Source organism: Neltuma alba, unplaced genomic scaffold (genome assembly GCF_004799145.2).
Source record: "Neltuma alba isolate B1F8T4 unplaced genomic scaffold, ASM479914v2 tig00007829_pilon, whole genome shotgun sequence".
NCBI classification, from domain to species: domain Eukaryota; kingdom Viridiplantae; phylum Streptophyta; class Magnoliopsida; order Fabales; family Fabaceae; genus Neltuma; species Neltuma alba.
In genome coordinates this window covers 35,280-53,760 of record NW_021634877.1, presented here as the reverse complement: position 1 = coordinate 53,760, position 18,481 = coordinate 35,280, and the positions used below count along the sequence as shown (strand labels likewise).

Below are 18,481 nucleotides of genomic sequence, written 5' to 3'. Positions count from 1 at the left end.
TTCACAGTTCCCTTCACATGGAATCATAAAATTTTCATTTCCACAGGTACCAACCTGAGATGATAATCCTGCCTGTTGATCAAAGCATTGGAAATTGGTCTGACACTGAAGATCAGTCCCGCGGTCTGTGGGCAGCATGTTGGTGTGCCCCTCTTTAAAGATTGAGGAAGAGCCATTACACTGCTTTTTATAGGGGAAAACACCCAACTCATTGTCAATTTTTCCCTTGAGGTCAACCAGGATGCTCCTCAACCTCAAAACCTCAGCTTCAAGATGTGCATGCCCTTGTAGCTTCCTAACTAATTGCTGATTCTGCAGACGCAATTTCTTAACTTCCTCCTCTAGGTAAGCAGTCTGTGCCTTCTTCTTCTCCCTATACTTTCGAACAGCTTCTCTATTACCCGAAGGCCGTTTTCGTTTTGTGTTGGTATGCTCCTTATCATCTGTATGATCATCTTCTTCAGACGCAATGACTTGGGTGTGTGTGTGGTAACATGTGTGGGTATGTGCTGCATCTGGGCCAGGAGGGTTGCAAGTGTGAGTATGGGTGCATGTTCTGGTGTTCCTCAAGAATTCATTGATTTTATTCATGGATGTTGAAGACTGAACATTGCTCGACGATTCTGGATTCGACAATAAGAAACCATCTGAAAGCTCAACATCTCCATCATTCATATTTCCTTTATTTGCTTTGAATGATATTGCAGTGGCTTATCGACAGAAGAGAATATCTGCAACATCCAATTTTAAAGTCAAGGCAAATGCAAAGAACTCGCAAATGATTTTGACTTTACGTTACTGGCACCAACTCAGATAAAGCAGAAACCGATTATTGTCTCCAGTTGATAATATTCAAGAATATATTCAAAGAAGCATTTCTGTAGTCCTGAAGAACATATGAAACGAAGCCACTATCTCTAAAAGATACGTGAAACATCAAGCCCAATCTAGATATTCATGGCCTAAGATTTCAGAATCAGCTTAACAATTTATAGATTACCCAGATGGATTCTCCCCACTATAATCCAGAATCGAGAAGAAAGGCTAATTTTTGATATTGAAATAACAATTGGGGTTAGAGAATCCGGGCAAAAATTGGGACGCGAAGACAGACAGATTATGAACACCAGAAATTAGAATCGGAATCAGAGAGAAGAGCCAAAAGAAAGGTACAAATCGTTGAATAAGCTATAAATTTGAAGCACAACCATATACAGTAATCATGGTAACTGCGAAAATCTGCTACTTTAGGCCCAAAGAAGCACCTCCAGAAATCTGAATCGCTATGCCTCTGTTCCTCGATCCTGGATTCTTCTATACTTCTCGTCAAAGAAGCGTAACTTGTTGATTGAGATTTTCCGCTAAACTACAGTTGGGCTGACCCCGAAGCTCTATGAAAGATATTTTAATTAAATTATTATGGCAATTGCTAATTAAAGTTTTTCCTTTTTCTATCAGAAGGGGGGGGGGGCACTTAAGAACTGGATTCCATAATTGGATACTAAAAGATTCCATATCTAAGAACACGCATAACAACAAATTTGTGTGTGTCCCAATTCGTTTGGATAAAACGTGTTTGTCTGCATATTAGGAGTGTTTGGATAGGATAAAAAAAATTTTAAAAATATTTTTACAGATATACAAAATAAATATATAAAAAAGTTTGTCTCATCTTGTTACTTTTGGGTGCTTCCAAACACCCTTTTAATCGATTGCATTAGAAGAATTAAATTTTTCTTTGTTCCGTTCAATATCAATATATCTGTGAAAAAAACTAAGCCAAGTCATCAATAGTTATTTATACTCCTCCTCTCCTCTCTCGTCCACAGCATATAATCTTTTTTTTCTTTAAAAAAAAAAAACGTTTTTGGGGGCATTTTTACACTTTCTTCTTTCTTGGACCCCCTCTATTTATGGGCAAGGATAATGCGGGGCACACTACTGCTTGTCTGATGTAGGGAACTTTAAAACTTAAAAGTGGCCTGTTGTTGTTTCTGTCTATTTAATACCCACGCCACTGGGCATTGGCCAAGCATGACAACTACGTTTGGCTTTTCTAAGTTTCATTTGTCTTGGTGCAACTGAATTTATGAACTTTAATTTCATGAAACTCAATCATTAGTTTTTATATTTTAAAAAAATTATGTATTTTATGAGGTGTTAAAATTTTAAATGGTTACAATTATAGAGATTGAACGGCAATAAGTTAAATGATTGAATAATACAAAATCAAAACTTAACAACCACAATGTAAAAATCAAAACATTAATTTTTCTTTATAATTTTGTTTTGTGCTATGGCACAATACCCATGCTTCTCAATCAATGTTCCCCTTTAAGATTGAATGAAAGAAACCTGAAAAATAAGTTATTTTTTTTAAATTATAGTACTTATTATGAAATGGAGGGAGTAAATGTTTTTTCTCTACAAAGTACAAGGGTTATTTTTTTTTTTAACTCTTATCATTAGATGAGATGTTGAGTATTGTTAACTCACAAAATCATTCAATGTCATTATAATATTTAATATAAAAATATAAATCACTTCTTAAAAATGAATTGTAAAATTTGTGAGAAAAAGTGTGATTATAAAAAAATTATGACAAGTGAACAAGTAGAGATTTTCTTTGGAAAAATTCTTAAAAAATATCTCTTGACTTTCAAAGCTCTAAATTAGCCTTATTTATTATATTTTGATAGTTTAACAGCAATTAACTACTTTTGAAAAGTAAATGATAATTTTTGTAAGAATTATTATTTGAGATTTTGAAATTAAAGAGATTTTTTGTTGTGGGGGGCTATTTTTCTTCAGTGCAAATTTCCAGTAATTTTTCCTAATTTTTAGCAGAGCAATGGAGGCGTCAAGCCGTCAACGAACAAGGTGAAGGACAATAACGACAACAATTTTCCCATTCTTTGAAACGGGAAAGCTAACCCGTTTAAGGTAGTTGATCTGTATGATGAGAGCGTTGTCTAATACATTTCGCTCTGTTAAGCACCCAATTGCTAACCCTAATTCGCCCAAATTATCTTCCCCATCTTCATCATCCTCATCATCTCCTGTTTCGAATTCACTTCCCGAATTGAGGCTTAATTCCAAATCATCCTCTTGGTGTGTTTATCTCATCATTGCCACTAGTCCCCCCGTCAAAACCTATGTTGGTGTCACGACTAATTTCACTCGCCGGTATGTTCAATATCAAGTCTTTTGATTTCATGATGTTTTGGGCTATTTGACAAATGATTTTTGTGCTCAATGTGCATTTAGCTTGGATTTCTCGAGGTTCAATGGGCATAGTATTGTTTTCATAAATTATAATTATATTAGGCTTCAGGAATTCAGCACACAAGTATTGTTGAGTATATCTGAGATGAAATGGATCGTGCTTGAATAAGCACGTTTTGTCTACTTGGTACTCAGATTATTTCTGGGGCTTAGAATCCGTATGAAGAATTTAGGTGTGAAGTGCTGATTCCATGAAATAACTATTTTTGGTTTGAGTTGGCAAAGAATGGTTGTAGAAGAATACAATGCCTTTTTGATGGAACTTGTAACTTTTATAGGATATATGTGGCATGCTTAAAAATTATGTTTCGTTATGGAAACAGCAGTTTTTGACACCAATAAAGCTGTCTGTTTCAATTGGGAATTGGGGATAGACATACATGCACATCTCCTTATCAATATTTAAAATTTTGTACATTTGGAAGTTGTATATACTTGCTGTTTTCGAGTAGTTGGTTTGATTTTAATTTTAACGATTCATCCAAAAATTAAGAAACTTCTATGGTTATTTGTGGTCTTGATTACTTGGAGCAATTCTTACTACTTAGTACTTACTAGCTGCTCTAAATTTTATTTTTACAAGTTCATTTTTTTTTCCTAGCTCGTGCCAACCAGTGTGATACTGATATTTCTGAACCTTTTGCCAAGTTTTATAGTAGATCCTATGTTCTTGGAAACAGCCACCAAATCCAGTGTATTTTCCCCATGCTTGTTGACATAGTTAATTACTTAATATATCAGGTTGTTTGTTGCTGAAAAATATGGATGGAGCTTTGTGTGCTGAAGAAAATTCTTCATCTAGAACAAGTATCCCTAGAGATTATAAAGCCAAGATCTAGCCAGGATCCATTGTTCACCTATGTTACAATCAACCATAACCACTTACTTTAGCAAATGGACTGAGAATGATCGAGAGCCTACATTTTGCCAGTGAGATCCCTGGAAGTGACTCGTTTGCACTGTTTAATAACATTGCAGGAGAGCAAAGAATACAGGACTGGCAAATTTAGTTAGCACTGAAGAGTGCACGGCATATAATCTGCAATGCTGCCCTGTTGCCAATGGAACCTGAGTACCAAGATTAGCTAATGTCATTAGTAAGTTTGCACTGGATTATTAACATTGCATGTCAAGTGAAAACTGTTTGTTAAGTCATGCATAGGGATTGTCAAAAATGCAAAATTTAGGGAACAGAAGCAGATGCAAAATGGTACAGAGGATAAAAAGTTCATTAATACTGAAAGGGGATGAGCAAACAAGAGCAACGACTTAATGCTGAAGGAAGACTAGTTCAGAATCATCAAAGATGCTTTTGGTGCATAATACATAATTATGATGGAATTGAGGTTCTCTCTTTCTGCTTCTCACCAGAAGTGGAAGCTTTGAATTGTTAGACTGACTTTTGCTTCTGTGATTAGGATATCGAATTTGGTATCTACATAAGAATATACTTATAGGGTGCAAAAGCTATCCTTTTACATGTTACTCCAGCTGTCAGCAAGTCAATTCAGCTGATTAAAAGTGAATTAATACTTTCCTGTATGGCATTGATAGACTGCTGTTTTTTTTTTTTTTTAAATTAATTTTTTAAAAATTGTGTAGCTAATGCCTAATTCTGCTTTCTTCTCAATTTTTAGAATTTTGAAATGACATCACAGTTCAGCTCAAAAAAAAAAGAAATGACATCAAAGTATGTCATGGATTTCAAGAAATATATATTTGATGTACATATCTTAATGGATGTAGTTTGAAGCAACATAATGGTGAAATCAAAGGGGGTGCAAAAGCATCCCGTGCCGGCAGGCCATGGATCTGTGCATGCATCATTTGTGGTTTTACAGACAGAAGTGAAGGTATATATCTAGTTTGCTTTTTCATTTTTATTTGCATCTAATTACGTGTTCTGGAGAAAAGAAAATGTTGATTTGCTGCTTACCTTGAAGCTTATATAAAAACTTTCGATGATCAAGAATGCTGATAGCTATAGTAGTTATTTATTAATTGTAAAATCCATACTTTCTTAATATTCTTGAGAAGAATGAGATGAATGCTATTCAGTTGCTTTTAGCATGTTCATCCCATTGGCTTTTGTCACTGATCAACGTGAACTCCAGTTGTCACATTTGAAAACGAAAGCGGAGAGCAAATTTGTCTGATTTTACTTTCTATTCTTTCGGTGTTAAAATTCTAATCATGCAATATGTTTGGTGAACTTCAATGATGTGTTAACTTTGCTGAAGGGAATATTTCCGAGTTTCATACATCATGCAACCCTCAATCCTATGCTAGATGATAACCATGAATTGATTCATTTTGAGCTTTGACAAAAATTTCCAGTGACCTAATATTTTTAGTCATGTTGATAGCTCTATTAATCATCTAAACATTCATTTGTAATGAAGTTCTTTTAATATTGCTTTTAATTGTTCGCATTTCCAGTAAAAGCATAACAAGTAGATGTTTTTAGACGCTCTGCATCACATGCTTAAATGTTTCAGAAAATTCCTTAATGCATGCTAGTATATTCATCGAAAACCGGATAATACCTTGGAAAATTTCAACTGAGTCAGGTCCTTTCTGAAATCTCTAGTTCCGCTATTTTGAGATATTCAAACTCAAGATATTATTGTCGTATTTTATGTTTAACCTCTGTATAATTTGCAGCATTCAATATAATTCTTTTTTTTTTTTTTTGGTTGAATATTTTGTTGTTTCCCCCATTTTAGCTTGTATGTTTGAATCAAAATGGAAAGCTTCGTCAAGAGAAGTTCCCCGGAAAAGGCAAAATAAGCAGATTGATGATTCATCAACTGCATTGCTGCAGCAGAGACAGGAAGCTCTAAACAGAGTGAAAAGTTCACTTGATTGCAATCACTTGCAAATCAACTGGCATTTGAATCCATTGTGATTCACCGTCCAAGATTTTTAGTGACGTGCCTAACGAATTATTTAATTGCAATCTGTCCAAATGCCAAGGACAAAGGACACGACTCCAAATATTTCAAGTGCAGTTGTACCATATAAATTAAAGGGTTCTTGTAAACTAAAAATAAATATCATTTTCCCTCATTTTTATCTTGCTCCCATTTTCTTTTTTTCCGACTTCTCTCCTTACCCATAGAGCACTGTAAAGAGACATGTTACTGCTAAAGAGACAGGAAGATCGTGAATTTACAACAAGAAGTCTTATTCCACTCCTAGCTGGATTATCCTCTCATGTCATTGTATTATGTCACTAACCAACCTTTTAGACAAAACACCCTACCTACCCTAATTTTCAAAAAGGCATAAAGTGAAAAGACTGGATGCATTGATTATGACTTCATATGCGGCCTAACTAACCTCTAATCCTCCTTAGCTTCAAAACAAGATCTATTCGTTCCATTCCTCCGGTGGGGCATCACAGCTGCAAGCGACATGCCATGCAGATCAGCACGCTTGCTTCAAGTAGTGCCGGCTTTCACTTCAGTGTCCACTGACTTGAAAGGAATGCCAAGTCCCTTTCATCAATTGAACATAGGTCGGGAAGCATTTGAAAATAAGAGGTAATGATTGTGGTTAAGATTAAAAAAATATGTTAAAAAGGTATTTAGTATGAGCGATTACTTGCTACTTAGAATTGGGTTAATCTATATATATGGGATTTGAGAGTACTATGGGGCTAATCTAATTTAGATGGAGAGGTTAGTTTGCCTGCCAACATTCACTGTCCAATGAAACCAAGTATAAATTTTGGTTAAATGATGATGATATCCTCCCCCGTTATCGATAGAAAAGCTACTTAATTAATTCAATTAATTTGTTTATATCATTAGTTAATTATAATAAATGTTTTTTTAAAATATTTTATATGTTAGTTAAATTAATTTGACAAAAAATAATAAATATATTCCCTCTTTCTTTCTTTTTTTTTAATAAGGAACAATCTCTCTTATAGTTTTGTATCTGAATATAAGAAGTAAATCCTTTTTGCCTGAAATTGTAAACTTATCTTTTCATTTTTTTTTCCCCCATTAAATATATGCAATTATTATATCTCTGCAATAAATTTTTATTCATTATGTCTCATATCCTTTTTTATGAATAAGTTTATAATTGGAATATTTATCAATTAATATTTTAAATAATGTGATTTTAGTAATTGGCGACAATGTGAACTGATCGTTTATAATAAGAATAAAGTATAACCCCCTATTCAATTTACTTGTCGATGTCTACCTGTAATTACCTTTTTTGGTTCAAATATAAATTTTTTTTGGCCAATATTAAGAATTTTTTCCTAACACATGCACTTACTATATTTTTTTTACTGAAGGTTGAAATTCACAACCTCACATTTAAAAAAATTTCAAAAAAATTTGGTATCAGTACATTAAGAACCCCAGGAAATTTTTTTAAAGTAAAAATTAACATTGTTACATAATAAGTTTATATTAATCAGAAAAATAATTTTATTACTATAATGGAAAATTTTGTTTCTAATCAAAATGCTTCCAACAGCGAACCGAACTAGGCTTGATGGCTCGATGCGTCAAAGCGGGAACGCGTGACTCGCATTCTTAACAAACGCGCCCAAGGCTGCGTACTCCTCAAACGCCCTTACGTCCACCTTACACCGTACAAACTCCGGCAAGAACAGCCAGAAGCTGGTGGACATAACAAAAACTACGGTCAACGGTCCCGACACTGCCCTCGGCAACAGCCACCTTCCGTTCACCGCCTTTTTTAGCGCAATCTCCACCATCAAACATAATCCATGGAGGAGGAAGAACCACGTCATCCTGAACGACGGCTTAACCCGTCCTATGTAATACATCATCAACTCGTGCATCACCCCCGAAACCACAAACGTCCCCATGACCGCCGGAAGGGGCGCCCACTTTGGGCCGGCGATACGCGTGACGACGTCGAGGGTAGGTTCGTATACGGTCGGTCGCAGGATCCTTGTCACCATAAGGTTCCATCTCCTACTCCAGAAGTCTTGTAGAGACGATGAGAGAAATGGATTGTTGAACTGTGGCTCCAGCTCCATACCCAGAACAGCTCGAGCCATGGCTGCGGCTACGGCTAGGCTGAGCTCAAGTAGAAAGTAAATGTGCAAAGCGTATAAACCCAAGATGAAATTTGGGTGAATGAGATCACTGTAGTCATAGATCTTCACCATAATGGCCACAAGTATAGCCTTTATGGGATACTGTAAAGGGGTTATATACGATTTTCTGGCGATTGTGGAATTAGGGTATGTTTCAGTCTGGGATATTTTGGGTTCCTGGGGATTAAGGTTTTCGTTTATCCCACTTTGTTTGGATAGTTTCGAGGCCAATTTTGATCGGATCTGGGAAATTTTGGATTTGTGTTGTGGAATCATCTTGATGGGAAGGCAAGCGAGAAGCACGAAACGTCCCAAGGAGATGAAGGATGAGTGGTCGGAGCTGAGAGGACCTTTAGCAAAAGCGAAGAGCAAGAGTTTGAAGTTGGCGAGCCAGGAGACGAAGAAACCAGTGATGCCTGAGAAATGTACAGAGGAAATGCTGAGAGGGAGGAAGAAGAAGAGGAAGATGATGGGAAGCACGCAGATAAGTCTTATTGAGCCTTTTGGGACAATTTTGCCGATCCAATAGCAATAGCACAAAGATATGCATACTGTGAACCATACCTTACCAAGTTTCATGATCTCATTCACACCATCCATAATTGCTCAAAGCAATACAATGTCTAGTTTGTCTGATCTTAGGATGAATGATCTCTGCAATTTTTTATATTGATAGGGGGAGGAATACTGAGATAGAATATTATAATGAAATGAAAGGCAGAGGGACTTGCATTTTTTCCAACCACTTGTTAGACTTTTGATGTAGACTTGACTGTGTTAATTGGAAAGACCACATTAAAAGTTGCAGACCACCCGGTGGATTTGACCAAAATCCACCCACCCACCCATCCAAACAAAGTATTGATCAAAGTACTTCCTGCAAATGCTGAGAAAGTTCTAGTTTTGCGTTGAGGAGAAAATTTCAGTCCTGACAAATTTTGCAAGAATATCTTGGCCCTTCAAGAAAGGGAATGAAAAGAGTATGAACACACCAGGATCAAGTTCTTTTTACTGTTTCCAGATTCCTCCGTAGATATATAGGTAAAGGCCATTGACAGAGATCATAGAGTTTCAATATGGATAGATTATTCTGATTCCCTTGATGCATTATTCAACAGGTTTGTGATGAAACTATGGCGGCAAACACAGTTCCTTCCTTCCTTGCAGTGATCTCTGTCTGCTCTGGTTATTTCTGGAAAAGGATCAGCATCTGTGGCTCAGAGCATGGTAAAAATAAGGGAGGGGAAGAAAGCGTTGGAATGAAACTTCCTGTTAGTGTGTTGTGTTTGTGTAAAAAGTGGAGGAGAATGACTGAATTCTCCCCCCTCCCCTTTTGGGTTATTGATTTTCTAACATTATCCACCCTATATTTAGTTTTTTCCCCTTTTTGGTTTGGGGTGATTCCTATATTCAATTCTTCCCCCAAAAATTGCATTATCAATAAATGAGCTCATGGCTTCGGTAATTTTCAATATAATTCAAATATACATGTTATCTCTTGGATGTAGATTCATGCATTGGGAAATAACTTTTGCCTTCTTCTCCGATTATTGTTTTTTTGGGGCCAATCCAACGGACCCATTATCTTTTTGGGGATCATTTTCTAATTATGGGCCTAAATATAAGATCCACTATATGTCTATAACTGTTTTTTCAGATTCTCTGTGTCAAGTATCAGACCATGGTTTCCCCAATTTTTGCATTGGATAGGTCTAATACTTCAGATGAGCAGTAAAAAACAAGAGTTTGATAATATGGGCCGGGCTGGCCCGGTCTTTATGGGCTGGGCCCATCAGGATAAAGCCCTGTAGCAATGGTTCTCACTAGACAAAGGCGGGTTGGAAATTAGGGATGTTAGATGCCAGTTTGCTTTCATTTTGGTTTTAGTCTCCTAAATTTCAAACCATAGGTTTTGGTTCATCAAGTTTCTTTTTATTAATAAAGCCCTATAATTGAATTATAATTAAATAAAAATTTGGACCATTTTGTCCTTTGAGGGATCAAAACCTGTGGTTTGAAATTTGATAGATCAAAACTAAAATGAAAACAAACTTAAAGAATCAAAATTTGTATTAACCCAATTTTATATAATGCATGGGAAGTACTTTTATGAAATATAAAGTTCATAAAGAGATATATTATCCATAAAATGTGAACAAAGTAATGCATGTAAAAGTATGTCTAACTTTTTTCAATGGTTTTTTTTTTAAAATCATTATGAAAGCAAGATTCCCCAATCTGGAGTGCAATACAAAGAATTGAGAGTGACTGGTCATAGTTCTTACACATCCCACATTCATTCTTATCTTCTTCAAACAAACATGAGTGGATCTCAAGAATTACATCTTCCAACAAACATACCAAACTCAAAGGGGCAAAAAGTAGAATTAGTGCAAGGCTGTTGATAATAAAATTTAGAAAAAAAATTTAATAACTACGCTCCTTAAATGAATATAAACATTTTCACAGAAAAATGAGGTATTTGGACAAATTCAAGAAAAATCAGGTATTTGGACAAATTCGAGGCAACCACACAAAAATACAAGGGGCCAGCAACAGACAGAATGGGTTGGCTCAAAGGTGGCGGGCCCTCAGTCAAGGTAAAAAGAGGTGGCGGGCCCAAAATGGGCAAATTTCCAGCAAGCTTGGGGGAGGTGGTCCGGTTGACTTACACTTTTAACATATTTTATACAGATAAAAAAAACTTAAAATATACTAACTCTTAATTAAAATATAATAGCTTTTTAAATTTACTCCTATTTAATATACAAACCTTTCAAAAAAAAAAAGCTATCTAATAAAGGATGAAATAGTACATTTATGTTAAAAATTTAATAAAGTAACTTATAAATAGAATAAAAAAAATCCTCTCTCTATCCTATAAATAGGATTAGAGAAGTATTGGATTACATCTATCTAATTTGAAATTTTCAAAACAAGAAAGAATTCCATTTTTTTACATAAAAATTTATAATTATTGTTATAAAGTTGAGAATTTAGGCAATAAATTGATATGTAATTAGATATTTCAGTTGAGGTAAATTTTTGAGAACACTGTGTTGTGTGTTGACTTAATGATCCCAATCAGGTAAGGAAGGTTTTTTTAAAAAAAATAAATTGGTCTTTTGAATTTATGTAGGAACTTATTATCTTATATTCCAGGACAAGGTGGATTACATATCTTTATCTATTGTAGTATTATATAGAAGTCAATAAGCCACATTAACTATTGCTTATGAATATTTGTGATAGATTTTATTCTTATTTAAAAAATATTTTTCTTTAATATTCTTCTCCACTTTCTGCAAATCTTAATGAATATCTCATCAACATGACAATAGATGTTTTTGGAAACATTTTTTTTTGTCTGAAGGCAACATTAACAAAAAAGACAATAACAGAAAAAGAAACTAGAATTTTGTAAATGCTAAACAAAGAATGGTAACAAAAATTTGTTGTCATTTGTAAATTCAGACTTGTCAATACAAAATAAAGTTGTGTTACCAAATATGATTTGAAATTTGTAATTTTCAGCTTCTTTTTCTATCATTCTCTCGTACATCTCTAAAATAAGAATGCTTTTAGAGTTGATTTTTATATTTTAATTTGATTTTAAAAAGTAGTATGGTAAAAGCGTTTAGTGTGCGTGTGTATAAGTAACAAATTTTTTTTTTAAAATGAAGAATGAAATGAAAAGCAGGCAAAGAATATGATTCTCCTCCTCATTCTCAAGCCACGATTTCTACTTATAATTTAATAAAATTTGAAGATTAATTTTTTTTTGTGGAAATGTAAGGAAAGAGAATGTCCAGTAAAAGCTTAATACTCAAAGTTTCAGGAATTTAAAAAATTGGTTAAGTGTGTTATTTATAAAAAGTATATATTAGTTTTTAAAAATATTCTATTTAGTCATTTGTATTAGAAATACCTATGGATAGAAATCTCTTAATAAGTGAAACTAATTAGGATAATTTGGAAAGAATATTATAAATTAAAGGGACAAAATAGATTAAATTCTTACATTTATAATTAGTACAAACTTCTTGATAACTCTTACATTTAGGTTTGAAGGAAGTACTTATAAAAATGGGTTATTAATTTATTTTCCTTATAATATTTTTAACAGATTATTTTCATTAAAACATACATTTCGAAATAATGTAACAATAAAAAATAGATTTATGGTCTAAAAACTTGAAAGATTAATTTCTCCAAAGCAAGGTTATAAAAAAGGAGTAAAAGCAAAAGAGAAGGACATAGAACAGAAGAAGAAAAGTAATAAAATCAAATTAAACTTTGACCAGAATTAGAAAGACATTTATCCAGACATTACGCAAGACAGTACAAAGCTTCAATCTTTTTTTTTTTTTCCTTGTTTATTTTTTAGTTTATGTATTATGGTCTTCATCATCGTGATTTCTTCGTAGACGTGGGCTCAGGGAACTCCCTCCCCCCCTCTCTCTCATCTCCTTCTTCTTCCTCAGACACCCCCCCCCCCATAAATGCCCTTCACCGTCCCCTCATCTCCATCTTCATCTGATTCACGTCCTTCCCACCTTCTCTTCGCTTTCACTTCTGTTTCCTCGAACCGCTGACCAGTAATCTTTGATGGGGTACTTCTCCTGCAGAGCTGAATCTGCCGTTTCAACCTCCAATTCTGTATCCCCATCTTCCTCTTCTAAACCCTCCTCTGCTCAAAAACCTGAGAAGCCCATCAAGATCCAACAGTTTGATTACAGTGACCTCGAGGCCGCCACTAATGGCTTCTCCGACCGAAAGCTCCTAGGCAAAGGTAGCCATGGCTATGTCTACAAAGCCGTTCTTCGAGGCCGTCCTGTCGCCGTCAAGAGGCCTTCGAGAGCTTACGGTGCTGTTCTTCGACGACCCAGTTCGTTCTCTTCTTCGTCGGCGCCGGAGATTACGAACGAGGTGGACAACGAGATCGACATCTTGTCGAAAATTCAGAGCCCGAGATTGGTCAATTTGGTGGGTTTCTCGAACGATTCGAAAGATAGACTTCTGGTTGTGGAGTTTATGAGCAATGGAACCCTCTACGATGTTCTTCATTCTTCTGCACGACCACCCAATTGGGGTCGGAGAATTCGATTGGCTCTGCAAACTGCTAAGGCCATCGATACCCTCCATTCCTCAACCCCACCTGTAATTCACCGAGACATCAAATCTGCAAATGTTCTAATAGATCGCAACTTCAATGCTCGATTGGGAGATTTTGGATTAGCCCTGCGAGGCCATGAAGATGATTATAGACTCAGGTCTACTCCTCCAGCAGGTACTATGGGGTATCTTGATCCTTGTTATGTGACCCCAGATAACTTGAGTACAAAAACTGATGTGTTTAGTTTTGGGATTTTGCTGTTAGAGATAATTAGTGGTAGAAAAGCCATTGATATTACATACTCACCACCTTCCATTGTGGATTGGGCCATTCCTCTCATAAAGAAAGGAAAGTTATTGGCTGTTTATGATCCAAGGATATCACCTCCTAAGGATCCAGTTGTTAGGAAGCAATTGGCTGTGATTGCTGCAAAATGTGTAAGGTCTTGCAGAGAAAGAAGGCCTTCAATGAAGGAAATAGTTGCTTGGCTTACTGGATTGTGTAAACTGGTACCTCTTCATTCTTGGAATGGTTTTAACAATCCCTGTATGATGATTGAGACTGTGGGACGTCCAATTGAAGCCAGAAGTGCCCATATGACTCCAAGACAAGACGGAGGTTTAGAAGGTGGAAATTTTGAAGCTTTAGATGCTAGATTATCTAAATCTGCAAATAGATATTCAAGGAGAGTGTATTCTGATCTGGGGTTCAGAAGCAACTTGATGGAACTTATGACTAACCCCGAGGAACCAGATAAGTCTGGTTATAGAGTTTCCAGCTCAAGGTTTGGTAGTGGAAGATATTTCACAAAAGGCATAAATCTCTACAGAGCTTGTGGTACAGATAAAGATGCGTTTGGTTTGAGTGAAGGCCAGATTGTTGGTGATGGGAGCTCAAATTTGTGTCCAAAACAAGAAGGTAATTCTGGATCAGATTTGAATTCTCAGACAGCTGAAGCTAATTCCTAGTTGATTGCAGAAAGATCTGGTTGATTTTTTTGGAGTGTTGCTTAGAGTTGTTAGCTTTCCTTGCTTGCACATAACAGCCATATGCAGATTTGTTGGTATGGAAGCTTATTGTTTTGTGGGTTTCAGAAATGACCTATTCATTGTTCATTTGGTATGTTTTGGGATTGAAGGGCACATTGCTGATGTCCCCTTAAGCTGTTCTATAAACCTTGTTAGGTGTTTTTGTTTCTTTTTTCTCTTTTTGTTTTTGGTTTCTTTTTTCTTTGAATCATCAAAAAAAAACAGAACAAAAGGACGTGTTTGAGAACAAGTGCTGCAGAACTGTAAAAATTCATATTTCTGCTTGTTTATGGAATCTCTTGTTTGTAGCCCAAAATTCAAATAAAATTTCAGTAAAGGAATTTATGTGCTCTTACTCGAAGGTTTTTGTTTTTCCTATTGTTGATTATCAATTCATCACTCCATCTTCTGCTGTCCATGGTTATGACAAACTTTTAGGTTTCTTGTGATTCTAGATAAAAAAATTATTACAAAGTAATAACAACAGAATTATTTCATCAAAGAACATAAATTACGCCTAGGTTACATAAAACTCAAACTTGTGACCTAAGCTGAGCTTCATTAATTAAATATAGTGTTAATGGTTTGAACTTTGAATTCATCCTACACTAATCATTTTAAATCTTAAGTCCAAGGAATATTCTTGTTCCAGAATGTCTTAAACTTTGATTGAACTAAAAATAGTTTTTATTACACTCAAGTCACATCACAAATGTCAACATTACATGTCCATAATTTTGTCAAAAAAAAAAAAGGAAAGAAAAGAATCTAATATCTGTAAACTAAGATAAGACTAAACTCTATTTCCCATATAAAAACCTGAATTAGTCATTAATCATCAAGCTTAGATTACTCACATGATCAGCATAATCCACACAATTCGTCAAAGCCCACATGATATATACATTGGGTTAATTATTGATCAATTTGATGACAGATGGTTTTATTTCAAAACAGCCAAGTGCTTACTAATTAACATGAAAAAAGCAAATATTTAAGAAAGTGAGGTTTAGAAAATGGGGCAATCTGGCCATATGATAATGATTTATAATAAGCCCAAAGAGAAAGCGACAAGAGATTTAAGAGCTCCATTTCCACAATAATGGACCCCATTGAGTGGATAGCAAAGTTTGTAATCGTCATGTTGTGTGAGCTAAGAATAATATATTTTCTTTTGCAGTATCAGAGACACTAAGCAAAGCAGAGAGAGAATATTATAATGTTGAGGTTTGCTTTGGTACACTAAGAAGGAACAGTACAATGCTGTGGTGCTTTGTATCTGTTTCTTTGTTCTCACGTCACGTGCCAATTTCCTCACATTAGTTTCAAACCCCTGCAAACTGGAAGCTGGAAAGTTGCATATTAGACATTATCTTCGGCTTTTTTCTTTTCAAATAATAAATTATATAACACATAAAAAAGAAAAAAAAATTTATCACCAAACTTCTTAATCGATTAATCATTATGTAAAGTGAGGTTAATTAACACTTCATCTGTTGTTTATAAGATCCAAATAATCAAATTGTATGATTTAAAAAAATTGTTAAAATTAGTTAAAAATAATAAACACATAAAAAATATTTTTTAATATACTCTTATTTATAAGTGGGTAAATGAGGGGAAATAATGATAAGAAAAATGATAAAAAAGAATGTATGAGAAAAATTAATCAAAGATAAAATTAGTTAAGATGTACTCAATATAACACCTTTTTGGGGCCATCCATAAAACACCAAAGTGGATCTTATAGAAAGGATGGAAGGGGTATAATTTTGCATAATGAGTCCAAGTTAGTTGAAGACAAATCAATTTAAGTCACGTTAATTGATATTATTTTATTTAATTAATAAATTTTAAAAGTTGGCCATTTGGCCTATTAGGCATTAGCTGGCTAATTAACAGGCTCTTCTTAAATGCTAATATGACACAAAGCGAGGTTGGTAACCAATATTTATTCCTCATATTAGACAACCATATCTTTACAATATCATATTATATGTGTTCGCCAAAAAAAAAAAAATCATATTGCATATATTATATAAAAAATATTGTTTATTGGTTTTTCTTATTTCTTTTATTGTGTTAGTTTCATGTTCATCATTGCAAGTCTCAAACCAACCTTTTCATAATGAATCTTAACAGTTACTCAAAATATTACTTCAATTATTTCCATAATAGCAACTTGATTAACTAATATGCGGAAAATCATGTTTAAGTTACATGAAAAAAAATCAATGTTAATTAATCACAGATTGTATCTTCACAAGCCAGGATTTTTTCTTTTAATTAACTAATAATAATTTAGGCATAACATTATCTGAGCTGGACTTTAATTTCATCACCATATGAGTAACCTTTTTCTCCTTTGAAAAGGAAAATAATACATAAGAAGAACAAAATTGACACTTGCTTACCTGAATATATATTCACATAAGTTTTAAACAAGAATTTTACTTGAAAATAAAGGATCAAACATTAAATATTCAAGAGTCTTAAAGAAGCAACCTTGATCCAAAATCAAAATTCGGTTTAAAATGAAATTAAAAAAATCAGAGCCTTTTTTCTTTAGATTATATAGGACCCTTCTGGCTGCAAAAGTTGGTGAAAAAGGTAACAAAACTTTTTCAAGCAACCTTTATTGTCCATTTATTTTATTTTTCTTTCTTTGTTACTTTTAATATTTTCTCACCTCACCAATAGGTATAGTTTATCCATAAAAATCAACAATTAGAAGGGTAATGCAAAAGTACTCTTAAATGTTCTTACCCACCACTTTAATAAGAATATTATCACTTAATTTTTTGAACAAACTTTTAAATGAAAAATCATGATAATTTTAATACATTTTATTTTTTATTCTTATTCCATTTGTATATTAAATATAACACATAATTTATTTTCCTAATTCTTATAGTGGCATTGAATTGGTAAGGTGGATCTAGACCTACCTTTTGGTGAAATGTTCATTCATATAATTTCACCTCTTTTAGGGACCATTTCTCATTATGGTTATATATTTTTTGGTGCATCAACCACCTAATTGGCTTCTTTTCCCCTTCTCTTTTTTTGTGGCATGAAAATTGAGATATATAATACATTTGTTATCATAAATATAACATATAAATTGTACAGAGAATCACATTACTCCATGAATTATAAACAATGTTATTCTTCTCAAGTTTTATATAAGTTGTTTTTCTCTTATTCAAATCTTTCTCCACAAATTTTATTGGGTTCCATGTAATTTTGGTTTCATGTTACCAAGTCCGGTTCTAAATATAAATATTTCATCAGGAGTTATTATATGAGTCCACTGTATTGAATTATATATTTTTTTATTTGATCAAAAGTTTCTCTTTATGAGATTCAGAGAGCAGAGGATTTTCGTCTCTCCCAATAAATATGTTTCCTGTTATTTGAACTTGTGTTCTTCTTTTTATAAGGATGAAGCTGCGCACCATCTCAATCAACAGTTTGCCGGTAGAATTATATATTTTTTATTAAGTTTAAAATGATGTTGTTTTGGGTTAAAAAAAATAACAGTGTATCATATTTATACTTTAATAATTATATTATGTTGGATTATATGTAGTTTATACATTAATTACCATTCCATTTGCTTGTATATTAATACATTTTTATTTAAATATTACTATTTTTAGGATTATATATAAGGGTAATTAATCTGTAAGTCTTTGTAATTTTAACCGATTTTGAATCAGGTCTTATAGTTTTATTTCTTTTTATCAGGTTATTATACTTTCACATATTTTTAATTAGGTCTTTGTATTTTTTTTTATATCAAGTCTTTATAAGTTCACCTTATTTTTAATTAAGTCTCTGAACTTTTTACTCTTTATTTTATGAATTCTAATAATACTATTCTATAATCATAAAATAGTATATATTATTTAATATTAGTTTATAAACAATAATATTATAAAAATAATGAATTATTAT

At 33.7% G+C, this 18,481-nt stretch overlaps 4 protein-coding genes across 6 annotated transcripts; 2 read left to right on the top strand and 2 right to left on the bottom strand.

Moving 5' to 3' along the window:
• Positions 1–6: 6 nt before the first annotated feature.
• Positions 7–1,394, bottom strand: LOC114753286 (basic leucine zipper 19-like; the record flags this gene model as incomplete). The annotated part of the gene is made up of 2 exons (XM_028941960.1): positions 1,209–1,394; positions 7–731 (listed from the first exon to the last, which is right to left on the bottom strand). A coding segment is annotated over exon 2 (669 nt), but the record flags the coding sequence as incomplete, so codon positions are not given.
• A 1,466-nt stretch (positions 1,395–2,860) lies between these two features.
• On the top strand, positions 2,861–6,462 carry LOC114753287 (structure-specific endonuclease subunit slx1-like). Of its 3 annotated transcripts, none has more exons than XM_028941961.1 (3): positions 2,861–3,186; positions 5,032–5,138; positions 6,012–6,462. In XM_028941961.1, exons 1-3 carry the CDS (start codon positions 2,957–2,959, stop codon positions 6,191–6,193), a joined length of 519 nt encoding a protein of 172 aa, XP_028797794.1. In that variant the 5' UTR covers positions 2,861–2,956; the 3' UTR covers positions 6,194–6,462. The 3 variants fall into 3 exon arrangements, with proteins under 3 accessions (XP_028797794.1, XP_028797796.1, XP_028797795.1); XM_028941963.1 differs by having other exon boundaries at positions 6,113–6,191; XM_028941962.1 differs by having other exon boundaries at positions 6,110–6,182.
• Positions 6,463–7,735: 1,273 nt separating this feature from the next.
• On the bottom strand, positions 7,736–9,218 carry LOC114753285 (acyl-CoA--sterol O-acyltransferase 1-like). Its single transcript, XM_028941959.1, has one exon. The coding sequence runs from the start codon at positions 8,975–8,977 to the stop codon at positions 7,817–7,819; it is 1,161 nt and encodes a 386-aa protein (XP_028797792.1). The 5' UTR covers positions 8,978–9,218; the 3' UTR covers positions 7,736–7,816.
• Positions 9,219–12,820: 3,602 nt separating this feature from the next.
• LOC114753284 (serine/threonine-protein kinase-like protein At3g51990) lies at positions 12,821–14,689 on the top strand. Its single transcript, XM_028941957.1, has one exon. It carries the CDS (start codon positions 12,986–12,988, stop codon positions 14,459–14,461), a length of 1,476 nt encoding a protein of 491 aa, XP_028797790.1. The 5' UTR covers positions 12,821–12,985; the 3' UTR covers positions 14,462–14,689.
• The last annotated feature ends 3,792 nt before the right edge of the window (positions 14,690–18,481 follow it).